General features: G+C 39.6%; 1 protein-coding gene across 17 annotated transcripts in view; it reads left to right on the top strand.

Moving 5' to 3' along the window:
- camk2b1 (calcium/calmodulin-dependent protein kinase (CaM kinase) II beta 1) overlaps window positions 1–16,132 on the top strand; it is a 75,688-nt gene that overhangs the window by 7,401 nt on the left and 52,155 nt on the right. For all 17 annotated transcript variants that reach the window (XM_069178378.1, XM_069178385.1, XM_069178384.1 and 14 more), the window contains exons 3-5: window positions 9,239–9,298; window positions 9,862–9,916; window positions 10,349–10,414. In XM_069178378.1, coding sequence (XP_069034479.1) covers window positions 9,239–9,298; window positions 9,862–9,916; window positions 10,349–10,414 — 181 coding nt within the window. The remainder of the gene's footprint in view (window positions 1–9,238; window positions 9,299–9,861; window positions 9,917–10,348; window positions 10,415–16,132) is intronic.

Raw genomic sequence — 16,132 nt, 5'->3', positions numbered from 1 at the left:
ACTAAAGTCACTGGTCCACCACTCATTTGCTTTTTTTCTGTCAGTTTGTCAGCAAACATTTTGCCTTCTGAGCTCTGCTTCTTCTAAAAATCCCAGAATGCCTTGCAAAGCCATTAGTTTGTGTCCTGTAGAAGGTGAATGGGGGGTAAACTTCGCCTCGCGTCGCACCGCCTTCACTGTCTTATTGCCCTAAAAAACGGTCTGAATACTGTCGGCCTGTAGTTGCATCGTCTGGGAACTTGGGTGTTTCATAGTTAGAAATTAGGCAGAAGCTTCAAAAATTTATTAACAGGGAATGTATAGCATTTATCATGTTTCAAAAACTTGTTATCACAACATAGAGGAAGTAATTTGCATTATGTTATTGATTAAACTGTGTTGTTCCTGAATAAAGGAAACAGTGCTTCATGAACATTTGACTTTAACTGAAACAATTAGTCAATTTACAGAAAAGGAGCATTTTCACGATTGTTTTGTTGTAGTAAGTAATTTATTAAGCAAAAAAGCTGAAAAATTAAAGTTTTCCAGTTTTGCTGCTTTGATAGGAAAACAAATATTTTTGGGTTTCAGACTGTTAGATGGACAAACAAAGCACTTTAAATATGTTAAAATGGGTTCTGAGAAATTGTGCTCGGCTTGTTTATTTTCTGACATTGTACACATGATGTTTAGATGATTAATCCAGAAAATAATCAGCAGTCTATTTAATGATTAACGTAATTGATAGTCACAGCTCTGTATTTCAATTAAACTGTAAATCATGACAACGTTAAAGGAATTAAACATGTTTCTCCCAAAATCCCATGACTGAAATATCTTTGAATATAAAGACATCCTATCACTGTAGCAGAAGTTGATCTCTGTTGTTTTTTGGGCATTTTGCCAATGAATGGTCATTTATAGGAGATGGAAATATTATAAACACACAAACTTCTTTCATATCGAATTCTTTTGATTTTGTCAGAAAGAAGTTAAGTTCCTTGCACGGTTATTCATTAAAAAGAAAACACTCGATAAAAGTGTCACTTTAAGTGCTTCAGATATATTTTCTTTTGTATTTTAAATATTTTCCTCAATGTTTTTGTAAATAAAATAAAATAAAAAAAGATCTTTTAAACACCTTAATTATTGTCACATGCTGCTCAGCCGGTAACGGTTTAAGCTAAAGCCAAGGCTAAATGCCACGGCCATGAAGACCGGCCCGGCACCACAGCGGTCGCTGTAAATCTCCTGCTGCCTCTGCAGCCTCGTAACTGGAGACCCACTGATGCGGCCCTGCCAGGTGGCACCGAACTGACACTTGACTGTTACCCTACACACACACACACACACACACACACACACACACACACACACACACACACACACACACACACACACACACACACACACACACACACACACACACACACACACATTTTTGTTTGTGAAAATGTTGAGCGTGGTGGAAGAGGCATTTTAACAGGCATTAAGAGGGCGTCGACCGCGAATGTCCGGTCATATCTGTTCATCAGTCACATGTGTTGGACCTACATGGTTTGACAGTTAACCTTTTTTAATCTTCTTACAAAGCAACTGTTTAGATATCTTTTCTGTATGCAGACTGATTTATGAAACTACGCTCTGTTTGCTGTAATAATCTGATGAAGACCAGTAAATCTTTTAAGGATCAACCTTCTGGATGCAAAATCCAAAAGCAAAGTTGTTTGAAAATGTTACACTTGATGTTGAAATCTGTGTGCTCATCTGTTTTAGTATGCAAACGCTCTGAAACAGTCTAGTATTGATAAATAAATTAGATAAAGATGGGAGTGCACTTTTGGCATTGTGTTTCCAGCTCCAGCAGACAAACGAGCGTTGTAACCTTCACTCGTAACATCTTGTGTCAGTGAAAATATGAAGATGTTTTCTGTATTTCAAACATAAAGAGTTTGGTGGAGGATTCTCAGACTTGAGCAACATGTTATGGTAATCTTAAATTTACAGTTAATGGGTCCTTAATTGTAACTCATTGGCTGATGTCTGAATGAATGTGTGGCCTGTTGAGTTTATGCGTCTTCTGCTGCCACAAGTAGCTGTTAGGTGTCACGGTTGAATGTAATATTTGTCCACAACAAGATGGAAAAACAATCAATGAGAGCTTCTATCACAATGTATATGAAAACAAAGTAAAAGAAGCAGGATCACAAAAAACATTTGTAAAATCTACATTGCTATACGAGTGCAGTGTCTCATCATCCTTGGGAGTGTCACACTTGCTGTATTTTGACTGTACGGTATGCCACTGCAGTGATTATCTTTTAAGGAGATTAAACCCATCCTAGATGATCCTGCTTCTGTTAGCAGCTAATTCCAGGGATCGGTTTGATGAGACGTAAAGCAGTACACACACACACACACACACACACACACACACACACACACACACACACACACACACACACACACACACACACACACACACACACACACACACAATGAATAATTTACCTATAGGTGTTTCTATCATTGGACTTATACGTTTCACTCCCGCTGCGTTATCAGGGAGTGCAGCTGCTTGCAGCTGCTTGCAGCTTCCCACCATATTTCTGAGGCACATCATAATCTCCCTGCTTCAAATTGTGATCGGTGGACTGATCTGACCTGACTGGGTGGAGCGCAAGGAATTGTGCTGTGCTCCTTACTAATGGATGAGCCCTGCTCTGTGAAGCGGTACTGCAATGTTAGAAGCAGCAGAGCCGCTGCATACTACTTCTGCTCCAGGTGCTATTTATAGCTCCATGACCTATCTGACATGGGCTGTTTCAGCCAGGTTTTATGTCAGTCGTGATGACTTGCTGCTCTACTTTAGAAGTGGGACTTTAAGTTTAGGTTGTTTTGCCATTGTAATATTGCCGTTGTAATATTTCTCAGACAGCAGGTAAGGTCGGTGATTTTAGAGCCTCTTGGTAGCAACTTAAGAGCAGCGTTTGTTTCGGACTGGCAGATGGAGATGGTAGCGGAGGGAGGGAGGGGTCAAACGAGAGAAGGCACCCCAGGCACTTGGCAGCTGAGGGCCATGCGCCTGTACGCCTACATGCCTTTAGCACGGGACTCTCATCTGACTCTCTCTTTCTCTTTGACACACACACACACACACACACACACACACACACACACACACACACACACACACACACACACACACACACACACACACACACACACACACACATACTCATCCAGCTATTCAAACAGCCGGAGCAGAGAAGCTGAGACTGTGATACGGTCTCTAAACTGCAAAGTGAACTCTATCTTATTTATTGCTGTCGAAACATTTGAAGCCATGATGATTAACGGACTCGAAAGTCATTAAATACTACCTGGGTATAATATTAAACATAAGCATTGTGATTGTCCTCATCTTCCCACCTCCCCGCCCCTCTCCATTCCCTTTTGCAGCTGCCAAATGGTTAATGCCAATCCAACGCATGTCAACAGGAAATATAGGGCAGGTCTGCTGGGCAAGGCTTCCAGCCAATCACAGAACCTGTTTATTGGCAGTGATCTCTGGACAGCGGATGCCAGAGGTTCCTGTATGGCCTTTTAACTTATCATAGAGGAGTTGTGCTGATGTGTGTATGTGGCTGTGCGTCTATACATGTGTGTTGTGTTTGAGATTCACCTGCAATGCAGTAGAAGGAATATGACCTGGTTTTAGCCAGTGAGCTTTGTGTCAATGTCAAATAAGCAGGACCAATGAAGTCACTATTGAGTAGGCTTAATATTATTAATCCTTATTATGAAATCCAATCACTTCAGCTGTAATTAGAGATCCAAGTAAATCTTGATTTATTAATAACCCCGTGCTTTTTATTACCAATACACAGTCTCCTTATGTTCACATTTCATGTTAAATTGAGAATGACGCACAGCACTGTCACCAGTCTTGGAGAATTTGTTTATTTTATTTATTAGTCGACTGAATCCATTTGTATTTTTATGACAATGCAATATTTACCCCCCCCCAACCCTCCCAGGGTTAAGTTTCATTTTAAACTTACTCAGTATGTCAGTATGTCTCTCTGTGTCCTTCCATTACTGTAAGATGTAGAGAAGATAGAAAAAAAATTCATACTCCACATTTCCCAAATGGTGAGAGCCGTGATAATGTTGCGAGTCACATTTTGAACAATGGTTATATCTGTCTGTCTTCGCTCTTTTTACATCTCGTCCCCTCTTGAGACTTTAGTCCTCACTGGTGATGATTAACCCAAATATATTCCTCTCCTTTCCGCTCCTCTCTTCTCCTCCAGCACCAAGATTCCCACAGACTTCACTGAATGCTGTTCTTGGGTTATCTCTTATGTTCTTGTTTGCCACGTATCTCTTCCCACATTTAAACTGGTTAGTTTGAAATAGAACTTCAGAGAAAAGTCTCAACTTCATCCGGTTCACCGTTGCAGTCAACGGAGTATGCGGGTTGGTTCCCCCAGAAAGGACCATGGTGATGACGCAATACCAGTCTGATCTATAGGATTTTATTAATAACAGTCATGTAATTTAATAGTAGGTTAATTTGCATGAACATGCCCTTTTAAATAGCCCAGCAGAAGTGTATTTGAGGGGAAAAAGTTCACCTCTAATGTTTCTTAAAACAATAATAGGCCCACCCCAAATAAATAAATAACCTGAATTTTTCAATCCGTGTTACTGACAAAACCTTTTTATTAGTTTATTATTCCCTAAACAATAGAAATTCTATCCATGTGATCATTTATCCAACTACAGCAACTTATCGTCCCCAAATAAAAGTCTTCTCGTTGCTACATGTTGTCATATTTGGTGTATGCTACTTTATTGAGAGGAGAGTTGACATTCTACTGTCCTGTATATGTAGTTTGGGAAATGCATCGTAAACACAGAGATGAGACGATGGCAAATATCCTGCTGTGAGACTGAAATGGAAAAGTCGCTGTAATAAAACACTTGACATGCCAGAAAAGATTTTTGGGGACTTTAGTAAACAGACTGAACTTTTACTAACAGTCAAATATAATTACCCCGACAGCTGAGATGGAGTTCAGTACTCGGCTTCAACCTGAGGACAGACGCTGTGTGACAAAATGAAACTGTAGCTTATAAAGTGTGACAGCTCACCTGTCTGAAGGGAAGAAAAGTAGGCTGCACATTGTCATCTGCTGTTGATCAAATCCTGTCTCTGTGTCGGGGATCATTTATGATTTATAAGTAATTAATGAAGGTAAAGCTGAGGAGAGTTGATCCTGCTGCTGTTTGGTGCTGCAGGTATTTCATAAACTCTGAGGAAAGACTCCAATAAACAGCTGGAAGCAACAAACAAAACTTCAGCTCCTGTTAACGTCTTGTTAAAATCTGCCATCATCCGTTATTGGTGAGTCTCATTAATGGAACATGTGACAGACTCCGTGTTCACCGCTATAAAGTTGTATTTTTATAGACTTTTCAGATCGTGATAAATGTGAAATTGTAGAGATAACTGAATGAGGCAAAACTCAACATACCGGAAAGGTGTTGTGTGATTTTGGATGTCTGTGTGCCTGCTGCATCAACTAAAGGCACGTGTATTTAGACTTTTGCGCTCTCTGTAGGTTCATGTCAGTGGCGATATATTGGTGGTGAAATGTGGATAAAGCCTGATGTTCGGATTTTGGCCTGTGTAGAAAAACAAACAAACTGTTTCACATTCATAACTTTGAAGGTATCTCATCGCCTGTCTCAGTCCAACTGCCGCTCATAGCTTTAGTCTTCGCTGTGATTGTGGTCTGGAAACCCTGTTCACATTAAGAGCAGACCAATCAGCGACCATTGGTGGTGTCTACGCGTGATGATTTAAGTAGTTCCAACAGGTGGTTGAGTTGCTGCACACAACATACAATATATGGTGGTCAATGGCAATTTGGTTGAAGGTTTCTCCAATGGTCTCAAAATTTAGATCCATACCCATAGAGGTCACAACACAACCCGACTTCCTCTCCTCACCTCCTACAGTCACAATCTTGCAATCTGCAGGTAACAACATTTTATGACTGGCTTGGTGCAAATCTTTTTCTTGTACCGTGACCTTATCCCTGACACCCCATACATATATATACACATAAATATTAGAATTTCCCATTATGCCTTTTTCCGCTGTAACTTTAGAGAATAAAACAACCAAACTGAATAGGTCTAACTTAGAAAAAATAGTATTTTAAGAAAAACACACAAGATAGGCTACATAAGATAGCATATGACTGAAAACAATCAGTGCAGAAGGTGGGAGGGTGGTATACTTACCACAATCAGATCACTGAATGCCTTTGAAGACATATGAAATTCTTAGAGTGAAGACTAATTATTATCCAGTGTTACGGATACATTGTGCCGTATGTAGGTTTCACGTGTTGCTGTGTGACGCCCCATGTCGATGCTTTGGGTGGAACTTGACGTGCATCACGTCGCGCTGTGGCGACTGTTTTTAGCTTTAGGATGCAACGGCAGGGAACAACCCCCAATAGAGCGTGGTCATCCAAATCCAGAGGAAAAAACATTTTTACAAATTAAAGATTACCACCAGACACAAGTCAAACTACTGCTATTAGTCCTCAGATACGATCCTTAAACACCAGTTTTATAACTGTATCAATTTTATTGTTGAATACGTAAACAAAAACAAAACAACAATATAATAGAGGTTTGTCATCAAAGTGCTTCTAAAACTAAGTTGACCTGTCACGAGCAATATGGAAAAAAAAGTGGCCCACAATCTTGATGATTGATCAACCTCAACCCCCCGACTGCCTCTCACCTCCAGCTTATCTCACACAGTACAGACTGTCTGGACAGTTGTGCCTTCTTTGTGCACAATACTTGAGAAGAGCAGCCATTACCAAAGCTTATATGAGTGTCCTGCCATGATAAGGTCATCTGTCTTTCAAAGCTGTAGCTTTATCTCCCATTGATCCAGGCAGCTTGGTAAAGCTGTGATAAAGGATCTGAACGGCTCCCTTCCTTGTTACGAAAGAGACTCTATATCTCATCTACAGTCAATCTGCAGCTATAAGTCCCAAGACGAGTTCTCTACAACACAATTTTCCACTGCTACAGGAGTTATGCAGGCGATGTTATTAAAACAGTATAGACTTTATATAGAGTATATATAGACTTTGCTTTAAATCTCAGTATATTGACAAAAAAGGAATGAAAAACAGTCTGTATCCTACTTCATGAAAGCAATGTAAAGTTTAATCTTCTAAATCTTGCAATCTAACTTCAACTTTCGCCTTTACTCACGCAGTCCTACAAAGAAAATGGATCACAAAGGCAGTCTTCATCTTGTATATCATACTGAACCATTGACTCAATTCTGAGTATTATCAATAAATGCCGCTGACAGAATGAAATGAGATGTTTCCTGCCATGTAGAACGATGGATAACATGTCTGTTAAGTGTTCAACACAAATGGACAGATAGCCATCTTTAAAAGCCAGTCAGGATGAATTTAGCGAAAGTGAGAGTTTTGACACTGACCACAATGAGGAAACTAAAGATGTCATTCTTCATGAATAATAGCTTCATTTGGAGACATAATTAATGATGCTTCTTCACTAATCGAAGAATATTGTATTCAATGTGTTTCTGAACAAATTCATAAAGTTTGAAGACACATTTATTTCTGAAGTTCTGCTCCATTAACACAATCTAAAATACAGTTTTTAGCACAGGCACAAATTAATGGACATAAAAATTCAGTATGTTCTTATTGTCTTCTCAAACACAATGAAAAATAGAAGAAAACCGGAATAGAGTGAGAAGAAAATGACGTAGCAGGCGGTGGTTGCTGAAACAACAGCAGTGATTAGCGATGTCTTATTCTTTCCACAGAAAGACAACCAGCAGGCTTTGTGCATATTAATCATCCTTGTGTTTTTTTTCCCTCCTTCCTCCTCTCCCCCTTCAACACTCCTCCACTCCTTTCTCCGCCTCACTCCTCTCATCTTCTAAGACTGTAATCACTGAGCTTAGGCTTCACTGTCACTCCTCAATGCCAGTGTGAATGTGTGTGCGTGTGTTTTACAAGTCTATTTGCATGGCTGCATTTACCGTGTGTACAGTATGTGTGCATTTGTTGGTTTTTCAGCTCATGCGTCTTGTACATGTCTGCGGGTGAACAGATCCATATCCATGTTTGTGCTCCGTGCTGTGCTAGAGTCGGTGTGCACATACATGGTGGTCCACCCCCCGGTGTGTGTGTGTGTGTGTGTGTGTGTGTGTGTGTGTGTGTGTGTGTGTGTGTGTGTGTGTGTGTGTGTGCGTGCGTGTGATTGTATGTGGACGGACACGTGCAGACACATGTATATACATATATAACTTACATACGTGCATAATATAGTGCTTAAGACACTAACTTAGCAGGCTTGTAGTTTGAATCTTGACTCTCGTGTTTGAATTTGTCACACAAAAGCATTTTTTGCAAAACTTTGCTTACAAAATAAGAAATCTGTGTTGGTGACAATTTTTTATCTACAAAAAAACTATTCAGGACACCTTGAAAGCCAATCTATGACATCTTTGGTCATTGTGAGGGCCAAGATCAAGTTTCTTTCTTTCTTTCTTGACTTCTTGCCTTTCTTTCTTTCTTTCTTTCTTTCTTTCTTTCTTTCTTTCTTTCTTTCTTTCTTTCTTTCTTTCTTTCTTTCTTACTTCTTTCTTTCTTTACTTCTTTCTTTCTTTACTTCTTTCTTTCTCTGTTTTATTTCTTACTATGTTTTCTCTTTCTCTTTTTCTTTGTCGTGTCTTACTAAAATTGGATCGGCTTTATGTTTGCGGTTTATTTCTTTTGTTGGTTATTAAAATGGCATCTCGATGGCATGACCACTGAAAGAAGAAACATTTGCACTGGCTTTTGTATTGTACATTAATTTCATGATTTCAACCCCCATTTTAACATCCAAACCTCATTTCAATAGATTCATCTCGCTGATTGTGTTATCTTTAATTTATTAATTGCATTGATTATTGTTAATAATAATCTTGATGGATCCACACACTTGCTTCACTCGTCAATGTGTTTCTGTCAAATTTCGGACAGTATGTCTTTATCAGACTTTGTGAATTGCACAATATTTCCCCTTTGTCTTATTGTCCCAGATGAGTTGTTACAATATCAGGTCAAAATGAGATCATGTACTTACAATCAGACATTAAGAATAACTTTCCATCATCTCTCTCTCTCAGATCACCAGAAGCTGGAGCGAGAGGCTCGGATTTGTCGCCTGTTGAAACACCCCAACATTGGTGAGGACATGTCTTTCTATTTTTGCTCTTCTTACCACAAATCCCAGTAAATATAACGTCTAACACAACCAGACATGTTTATTGCTGCTTGTTAGAAAGTCAAGACCAGTTTTGATTTTTCACAACATTCATTTATTACTTTTTGTCACCAAATAAATCACATTTTTTTCAAGACACAGAAGTCAACCAATTAGGCTACTGATAATCTGTATACTTGTAAAAATGTAGTACAGAAATTCACAATTGTGTTATCCATCTATTTATGTTGATTAAAAAGGAGGAGATACTGTATTATCACTACACATGATGTAACACTCAATTATTATGACTCCCTGTGGTTTCTACCCCACATACAATCTCACTCTCTTTATCTCTCTTTATTCCCTTTCTTTAATCGCCTACTTAAGATGCAGCAATAATGCTCCGCAGTTTGAAAAAAACATCAAATAGTTTATAGGTTCTAACTTTAATCTGAGATGAGGAATTATTAATAAAACACAATCAAATGATAAATACAGTGAAAAACTGACATTTATCTCTCAATCTCTATGTTTCTCTTTCAGTTCGTCTTCATGACAGTATATCAGAGGAAGGCTTCCACTACCTCCTGTTTGACTTGTAAGTCCTCTCCTCTCCTCTCCTCTCCTCTCCTCTCCTCTCCTCTCCTCTCCTCTCCTCATCCTCTCCTCTGCCCCTCATCTTCCTCCTCCCCCTCGATTCCCAACCCTTCCATACATCTACAATTGCATAACTCTCTCCTATATTTGCCCCACCACCACCACCACCCACGTCCTCCACATCTATCTCCCAGCCATTCCCTCTAGTTTCCATGGTAACGGTGTGGGAAGGGGGAGGAAGGGAGGATTGGGGAAAGGGGGGTGCCACAAGGAACAAGAAATTAAGAAGAAATCCTTGTTTTATAGCCTTTACACCCCTTCCCCTTCCCCTCTCCCCCACCACCATTCAATCCAAGCATCCCTGCTTTAGTAAATGTGTGTGTGTGTGTGTGTGTGTGTGTGTGTGTGTGTGTGTGTGTGTGTGTGTACGCAGGGTGACCGGAGGTGAACTGTTTGAGGACATCGTAGCCAGAGAGTATTACAGCGAGGCCGACGCCAGGTAGGAGCGCAGGATACCCTCCTCTAACTGTGAAAGGGCTTCTCCTTGTCCTTAAAGCTTTTATTCACTGTTGTCTTCTCATGTCTGTTGTTTTGTAGTTGTATGTATCTTTCCTTTTCTTTTGTGACTCCCCTTTCTACTCTTCTTCTCACTTTCCTCTGCTCTTCCTTTAACTTTTTGTTCTGCATTGTATTTTCTTGGTTCCCTATTTTCTGCTCCTCACATCTCTTCCTCACATCTTTTCCAAATATATTCAATTCTTTCTTTTTGCTTTTTGTCATTGTATTCTCTCCTGCTTTCTTTCTTTCTTTGTTTCTTTCTTTGTTTCTTTCTTTAGTTCTTTCTTGATTCTATTCTACTATTTGTCCCTTTTCCTTGACATCAGTACCTCTTGATTTCACATCTCACTCTGAAACAGGAGCCATCTTTGAGTCAGGTTTGACCAGTCAGGAGTTTATGCTGGTGGTTGAGGGACACACCGCTGTACACCGTTATGTTCCCCCGCCATTTGTCCCCTATACTTTGACTGACTCAAACAGTGGGGAGATGAAAACAAGAATATGGGACGGGCCATTAAAACAAATGGGCCGTCCCACCTGTAGTGTTTATGAGGACAGTTTCACCTTCTTTCTTTTTTTTGTTTTCTCAATTTCCTGTTAGTGGCCTTCTTGTACTTTCTTTTTCACCCCCCACCACCACCACCACCATCACCATCACCACCCCCGCCTTTTTTACATCTCACGCCCACCACTGTTGCTGACTCATTGACACACACACAGTTCACTTTTACCAATGGTGGAAGAGGAAATGGAGTAGCAGGGGGGTGGTGGACAGACAATAGGCTGAGAGAAATGTGAGAGAGCTACTTGAAGCTGACAGTTGTGATGTGGGTGTTAGTCCATTCAGCAACATTAAAAATGAATAGTCTGGGATTGTAGAAAGTCACACCAGTTTGGCACAGTAAATGTGTGCAGCCGGAGTCTCGACTCCAAAGCCTTTGGACTTGTTGTTTGTCGTTTTGTGACATTTGTTCAAAATGCTTTAAGTCTTAAGTTTCAGCCTCCTGAATTGAAAAATCATTTGTACAGTTTTTGTCCAGATGACTTCATAGAAAGTGATCCCAGACCAGGTTTGTAATTGTGAGCAGCGGTGCACAGTTTACATGATTTACAGGGAATTAGGTCATTAAAATTCAATTAGTCTAATTAGTTTGTTCCATGAAGAATAAGAGGCACCGCTCTGCTCGACATAGAAATTCACAGTCAAATGTCAACTGAAATGTCAGTGAAACTATTGTAATGGTGAACGAGTAGTGATCGAACAACAGTTTTATTGGTGCCAGGAGCGGACAGCTTTTGCTCATCCAGCTCAGCTTTTAGCTTTTAGTGCAGTGAGCTCCATCAATTAAATCAAGCCTGATAAAGCCTGTTAAATGGTACCCTGTTTACTCATAGGATGGAGTTGATACAGCATAGTCCCATTATTTTTCTTCAGTGGGTGTACAATTATCATGTTATTCAGCAAATTGCTTGATTGGATGACGGCTGCTGATGTCATGTTTTGCAGTCCCAACAATGGGTGGCTAAGAGGCTGATATATCACTCACAGTGAAAACGGTCATATGCCACAGTGCTCTGGAGTTTGTTCTCTTTAATGCAAACATACAAACCCTGGACTCTTGGAAACATACAAGAATAATGTGTTTTGGATGTCAACTTTTAAGACCATTTCACATCCTGAGCGTCAACATCCTTTTTTTTTACTATTTCAACTACATTTGTGCCTCTCTGCTCCTTCTCGTGTGATTTTGTGGGTTTTTAGGTAGTCATAGAATTAGTGTGAAATGTAATCAAATATAATCGAATATAATCTAGTTACTTTTACCCTTGTATCGCTGCGGAAAAACAATGCACATTGATGCAAATATAATTGTAAAATGTGTGGAAAACACTTGGCAAATAAAGATTTAGTCTTTAGCAGCTCATCGGATGACATTTCCAGTGTTTTAGTCTTTAAATAAAATCTGCATAAAACTTAAACTTGAACGTAAAAATCCCCCTTCGGTGTATTAAGTGATGGCGACAGCGTATGTGAGGCAGCCAGAGAGAAACTGTGTTTTATCTTAGAGGATAGCAGAAGTTGAAATACTAAATTTACACAAACAAACACATTTATAACAAATTGAATATGTATGCTGCTACATCAAAAGAGTATGTTGGTCATTGAAACTAAAACAGACAAAAGAATGACAAACCAAGGTTTTCCCCAGGCAGTTACTTTACTTAAAAACTTTGCATCTTCACGACTTCTGGACATTATCACTACAATATTCATTTAAAAACTAGACTGTGTACCATAAAAATAACAATTACTAAATTCTGGTAAAACAAACTTAATAATGAATAGGTTTGAAGTGTAATTTTTTTCATCCTCCCATAGTGAGTCTCTGTCCAGCAGCCAGCTGTAGGGATGGCTATGGATTTAATCTCAGTGTGCAGCTAACTTCACAATAATCGGAATAGTTTTAATAAGCGTAATAAAAGTCAAACTCAACAGGCAAAAATGTCTATCGTCTCTGTATGGAAGTTGATTGTCACTAAAACAGCAATAGCCGGTCCATCTTAAGGGTCAGTCCACCTGGTCCGGTTAGGCTAAACCCTTGTCGCTAACTTTGGGGCTAACCCCCTTCACTTGAATCAACAGGTGACATACAGGACACAGGAACAAAGCTTCTATTTACTGACAAATACTGTAGTCTAAACCACACACACACACACACACACACACACACACACACACACACACACACACACACACACACACACACACACACACACACACACACACACACACACACACACACACACACACACACACACAGACGTTCGCTCTGTCTATGTACCAGTGTTTGCTCTGCTGTGCTTCATGCAGGATCTTCATTCTAGCTTAAGTGTTGCCCTTCTACCTGAAACTTCCCATCATTTAAAGAAAAAGTTACTGTCTCATTTACTGAGTGCACATACTGCAAAATAGCACTTTAGGCTTCATATTCAGTCCCTCCAGAAAATTGTGTTAATGAATTCAACAATATCTCAACCAATCTCTGCAATATTTGCTGGTGCTGGAAATGTTGCAAAATTCCCACAATTTCTCTGCAGTAAAAGTTCCCAATGGAAACTCTGCTGAACGTATAATGGCAGAAATAAATATTTAACTTGCTTTATCAACAAAAATAACTTATTATTTACAGTCAGTGAGGCTCTTCTACTTCTCCTCATCAAAGCAAACCACATGCCGGTTGAGCGGAAAAAAGAAAAGCCAGAAGTGACGGGGTTGATGGGAAATTGACACATAGTTTGTGTGCATTCAATATGTTCTGAAATAATATTATTTAAAAAGCACTCGGAGAACTTATTTTGCTGAAGATGTTGCCTACACGTACAACACATGTATTTTATAATGCAGTCTGTTTTGTCAAGCGAGGTTACTTTTGTGACTCAGGAATTTTTTGTACATCTGAGCCTGAAAAAAAGAGAAAATGAAAAAAACATGAAAACCAAAATATTTTTCAGCCATTCCTGTGACGTGCCTATTAGTATACATAAGAAGTGATTACATATAACGCTTTCTTTATTAGGTAGTTAATTAATTCCCACAATTTTACCGCAAAAGAAATCACCACAAAGTTTGTGAAGTCCTCGAGGGAATGTTTTTTTTACTTTATTTGCTCCCTCAAACTATGAAAACATAAAGTCATGTATAATTTAGTGAACAAGCAAAGTTGAGCACAACATATGAGGTTCTCATTTAAGCATACTCCTCTGCCTTAGTTTCATGATAACCACCTATTTGCAGTTGAGACTCCATCATCAAGAGTGTGAATCTTTCTGCAGCTTGGAGGACCTGCAAAGCTCCAACAGATGTTTTCCTTTCGTTTTCACACTGGCTGATAAACTCTCAGCCGTGTCGGAGTTAATCGCTCACATCATGAGTGGCAACGTAAAATTAGGACTGGCTCATTCTGTTGAGTCATTACGTTCTTTCATTCTTTAAAACCTTTTACTAGTTATTTAGTTGTCAGACATGTTGGTGTGATCGACTCCAGTGCACTAAAGATGACTTATTGTTTGATTAAAACTTCATATTTAGAAGTCTCCAACAACTTCCTGCAAACTTCTCCTGTGTGATGGTGAGAAGATGATCTGGCTTCATTCTGCCTGCATCCAAAGCCTATAGTTAAGATGTTAATGGCTTGTTGGATTATTGAGTGTATCCAGAAATATTCCTGTATATGCTTTGAGTTGAAAATCTTTGTTTTCAGTTTTGAGAGCAGACAAACACTCGTTGTGTGTCTGCTTCTACATCTCTTTCTGTATGCTACAGTACAAGTTAACTGCCTTTCTCAACCCAACGGTGACTGCTGTCCTCTCCGTCCACCTTGTAACCCTTGCAGTACTCCTCCTTTGTTCACACACACACACACACACACACACAGACACATGCTCACTTTCCTCGCCCCCTCCCTTCTGAATGTCACCCATCCAGGCCAGTCCCCCCCCCCCCCCCCCTCCACCCTCACTTCCTTGGAGACCAGCAAAAAGTGGGACTTTAATTAGCTACGATAATTAGTCTCACAGTCACACAGACCCCAAACTGTGCAGCATCACACCTTGTCGCCCCCTGTCACAATCCATCAAAGTTTCTCTTCACTGGTGTCTGATTGGATCGAGGCCATTATGAGTACAGTTTGAATGTAAATTACACCTAGAGCTGCATCAAGACATCTTCCCTAGGCAGCAAAAAACAGAGTCCCTGAAACACATTATTGTTCATTTATTTACTTGTTTTTTACTGTCATACACATTCAGCAAATAGAGAAAACACCAGCTTTATATACTTCTGTCTAACAGTTAAAAGTAAGTCTGATATTCACACTCCTTTAGATACGAGCCTGCTTCCCCTTGAACTACACTGATGATCAACCACCAATTTACTGATGCTCTCCGTGAAGCCTCGAACACACTGAGATCAAAAGAAATGCTCCCAGTCTCATTTTTAGACTGGACTTGTTGATACCCGAGGGAAACGTTAGTCCCGATTTCTAGCTTAGTGTTGGATTTCACGTCTTCATACCACTACAACCACATTAGATGGATTTACTGTATGTGCTCAGTCTGTATTGTTCTTGTGGATTAATATAAAAAATATTGTTCAGCAGATTTAGGTTCTGCTTGACTACACTCATGCATTGCTATGGAGAGTTTCAGAATCAGATTCATTTGCCACATACATGGATTCTGTCCTGGTCTTTTGGTTCATGTCAGTCAAAAAGTAGAAGGTCAAAGAAAAACAGAAGTTCATTTTTTTTGGTTACCATGGTGAAGTATTTTGCGAGATTATCCTGTTAGTACTCATATTTTCACCCTCACATTTATTTCGCACTGAAAACATGGCAGTAAACTGAATTTTGTTCCTGCTCTGATTCTGTTTTGCAAGTATTTTTACACCACATACTAGCTTGGGCTTGTTTTATTTTAATACATGTAATGCATTATTTTAATGTCCTCTAGTATGAAAAGCATATACAGGCATATGGGGCAGAGACGGTCACCTCTCTTGACATACAGGCCGACTCTGTATTTAATTTTCCTCCCAGTATCACTTTAGTTTCCTCCAGAGGACAGTGGGACACTGTAGCTCAAAGTGCTGAGCAAGTCA

The sequence above is a fragment of the Embiotoca jacksoni genome, unplaced genomic scaffold (genome assembly GCF_022577435.1).
Source record: "Embiotoca jacksoni isolate LCO1_2020_lvr unplaced genomic scaffold, fEmbJac1.0.p SCAF_8, whole genome shotgun sequence".
Classification (NCBI taxonomy): domain Eukaryota; kingdom Metazoa; phylum Chordata; class Actinopteri; family Embiotocidae; genus Embiotoca; species Embiotoca jacksoni.
The sequence above is the reverse complement of the archived record's forward strand: the minus strand, read 5'-3'. Positions and strand labels throughout refer to the sequence as shown.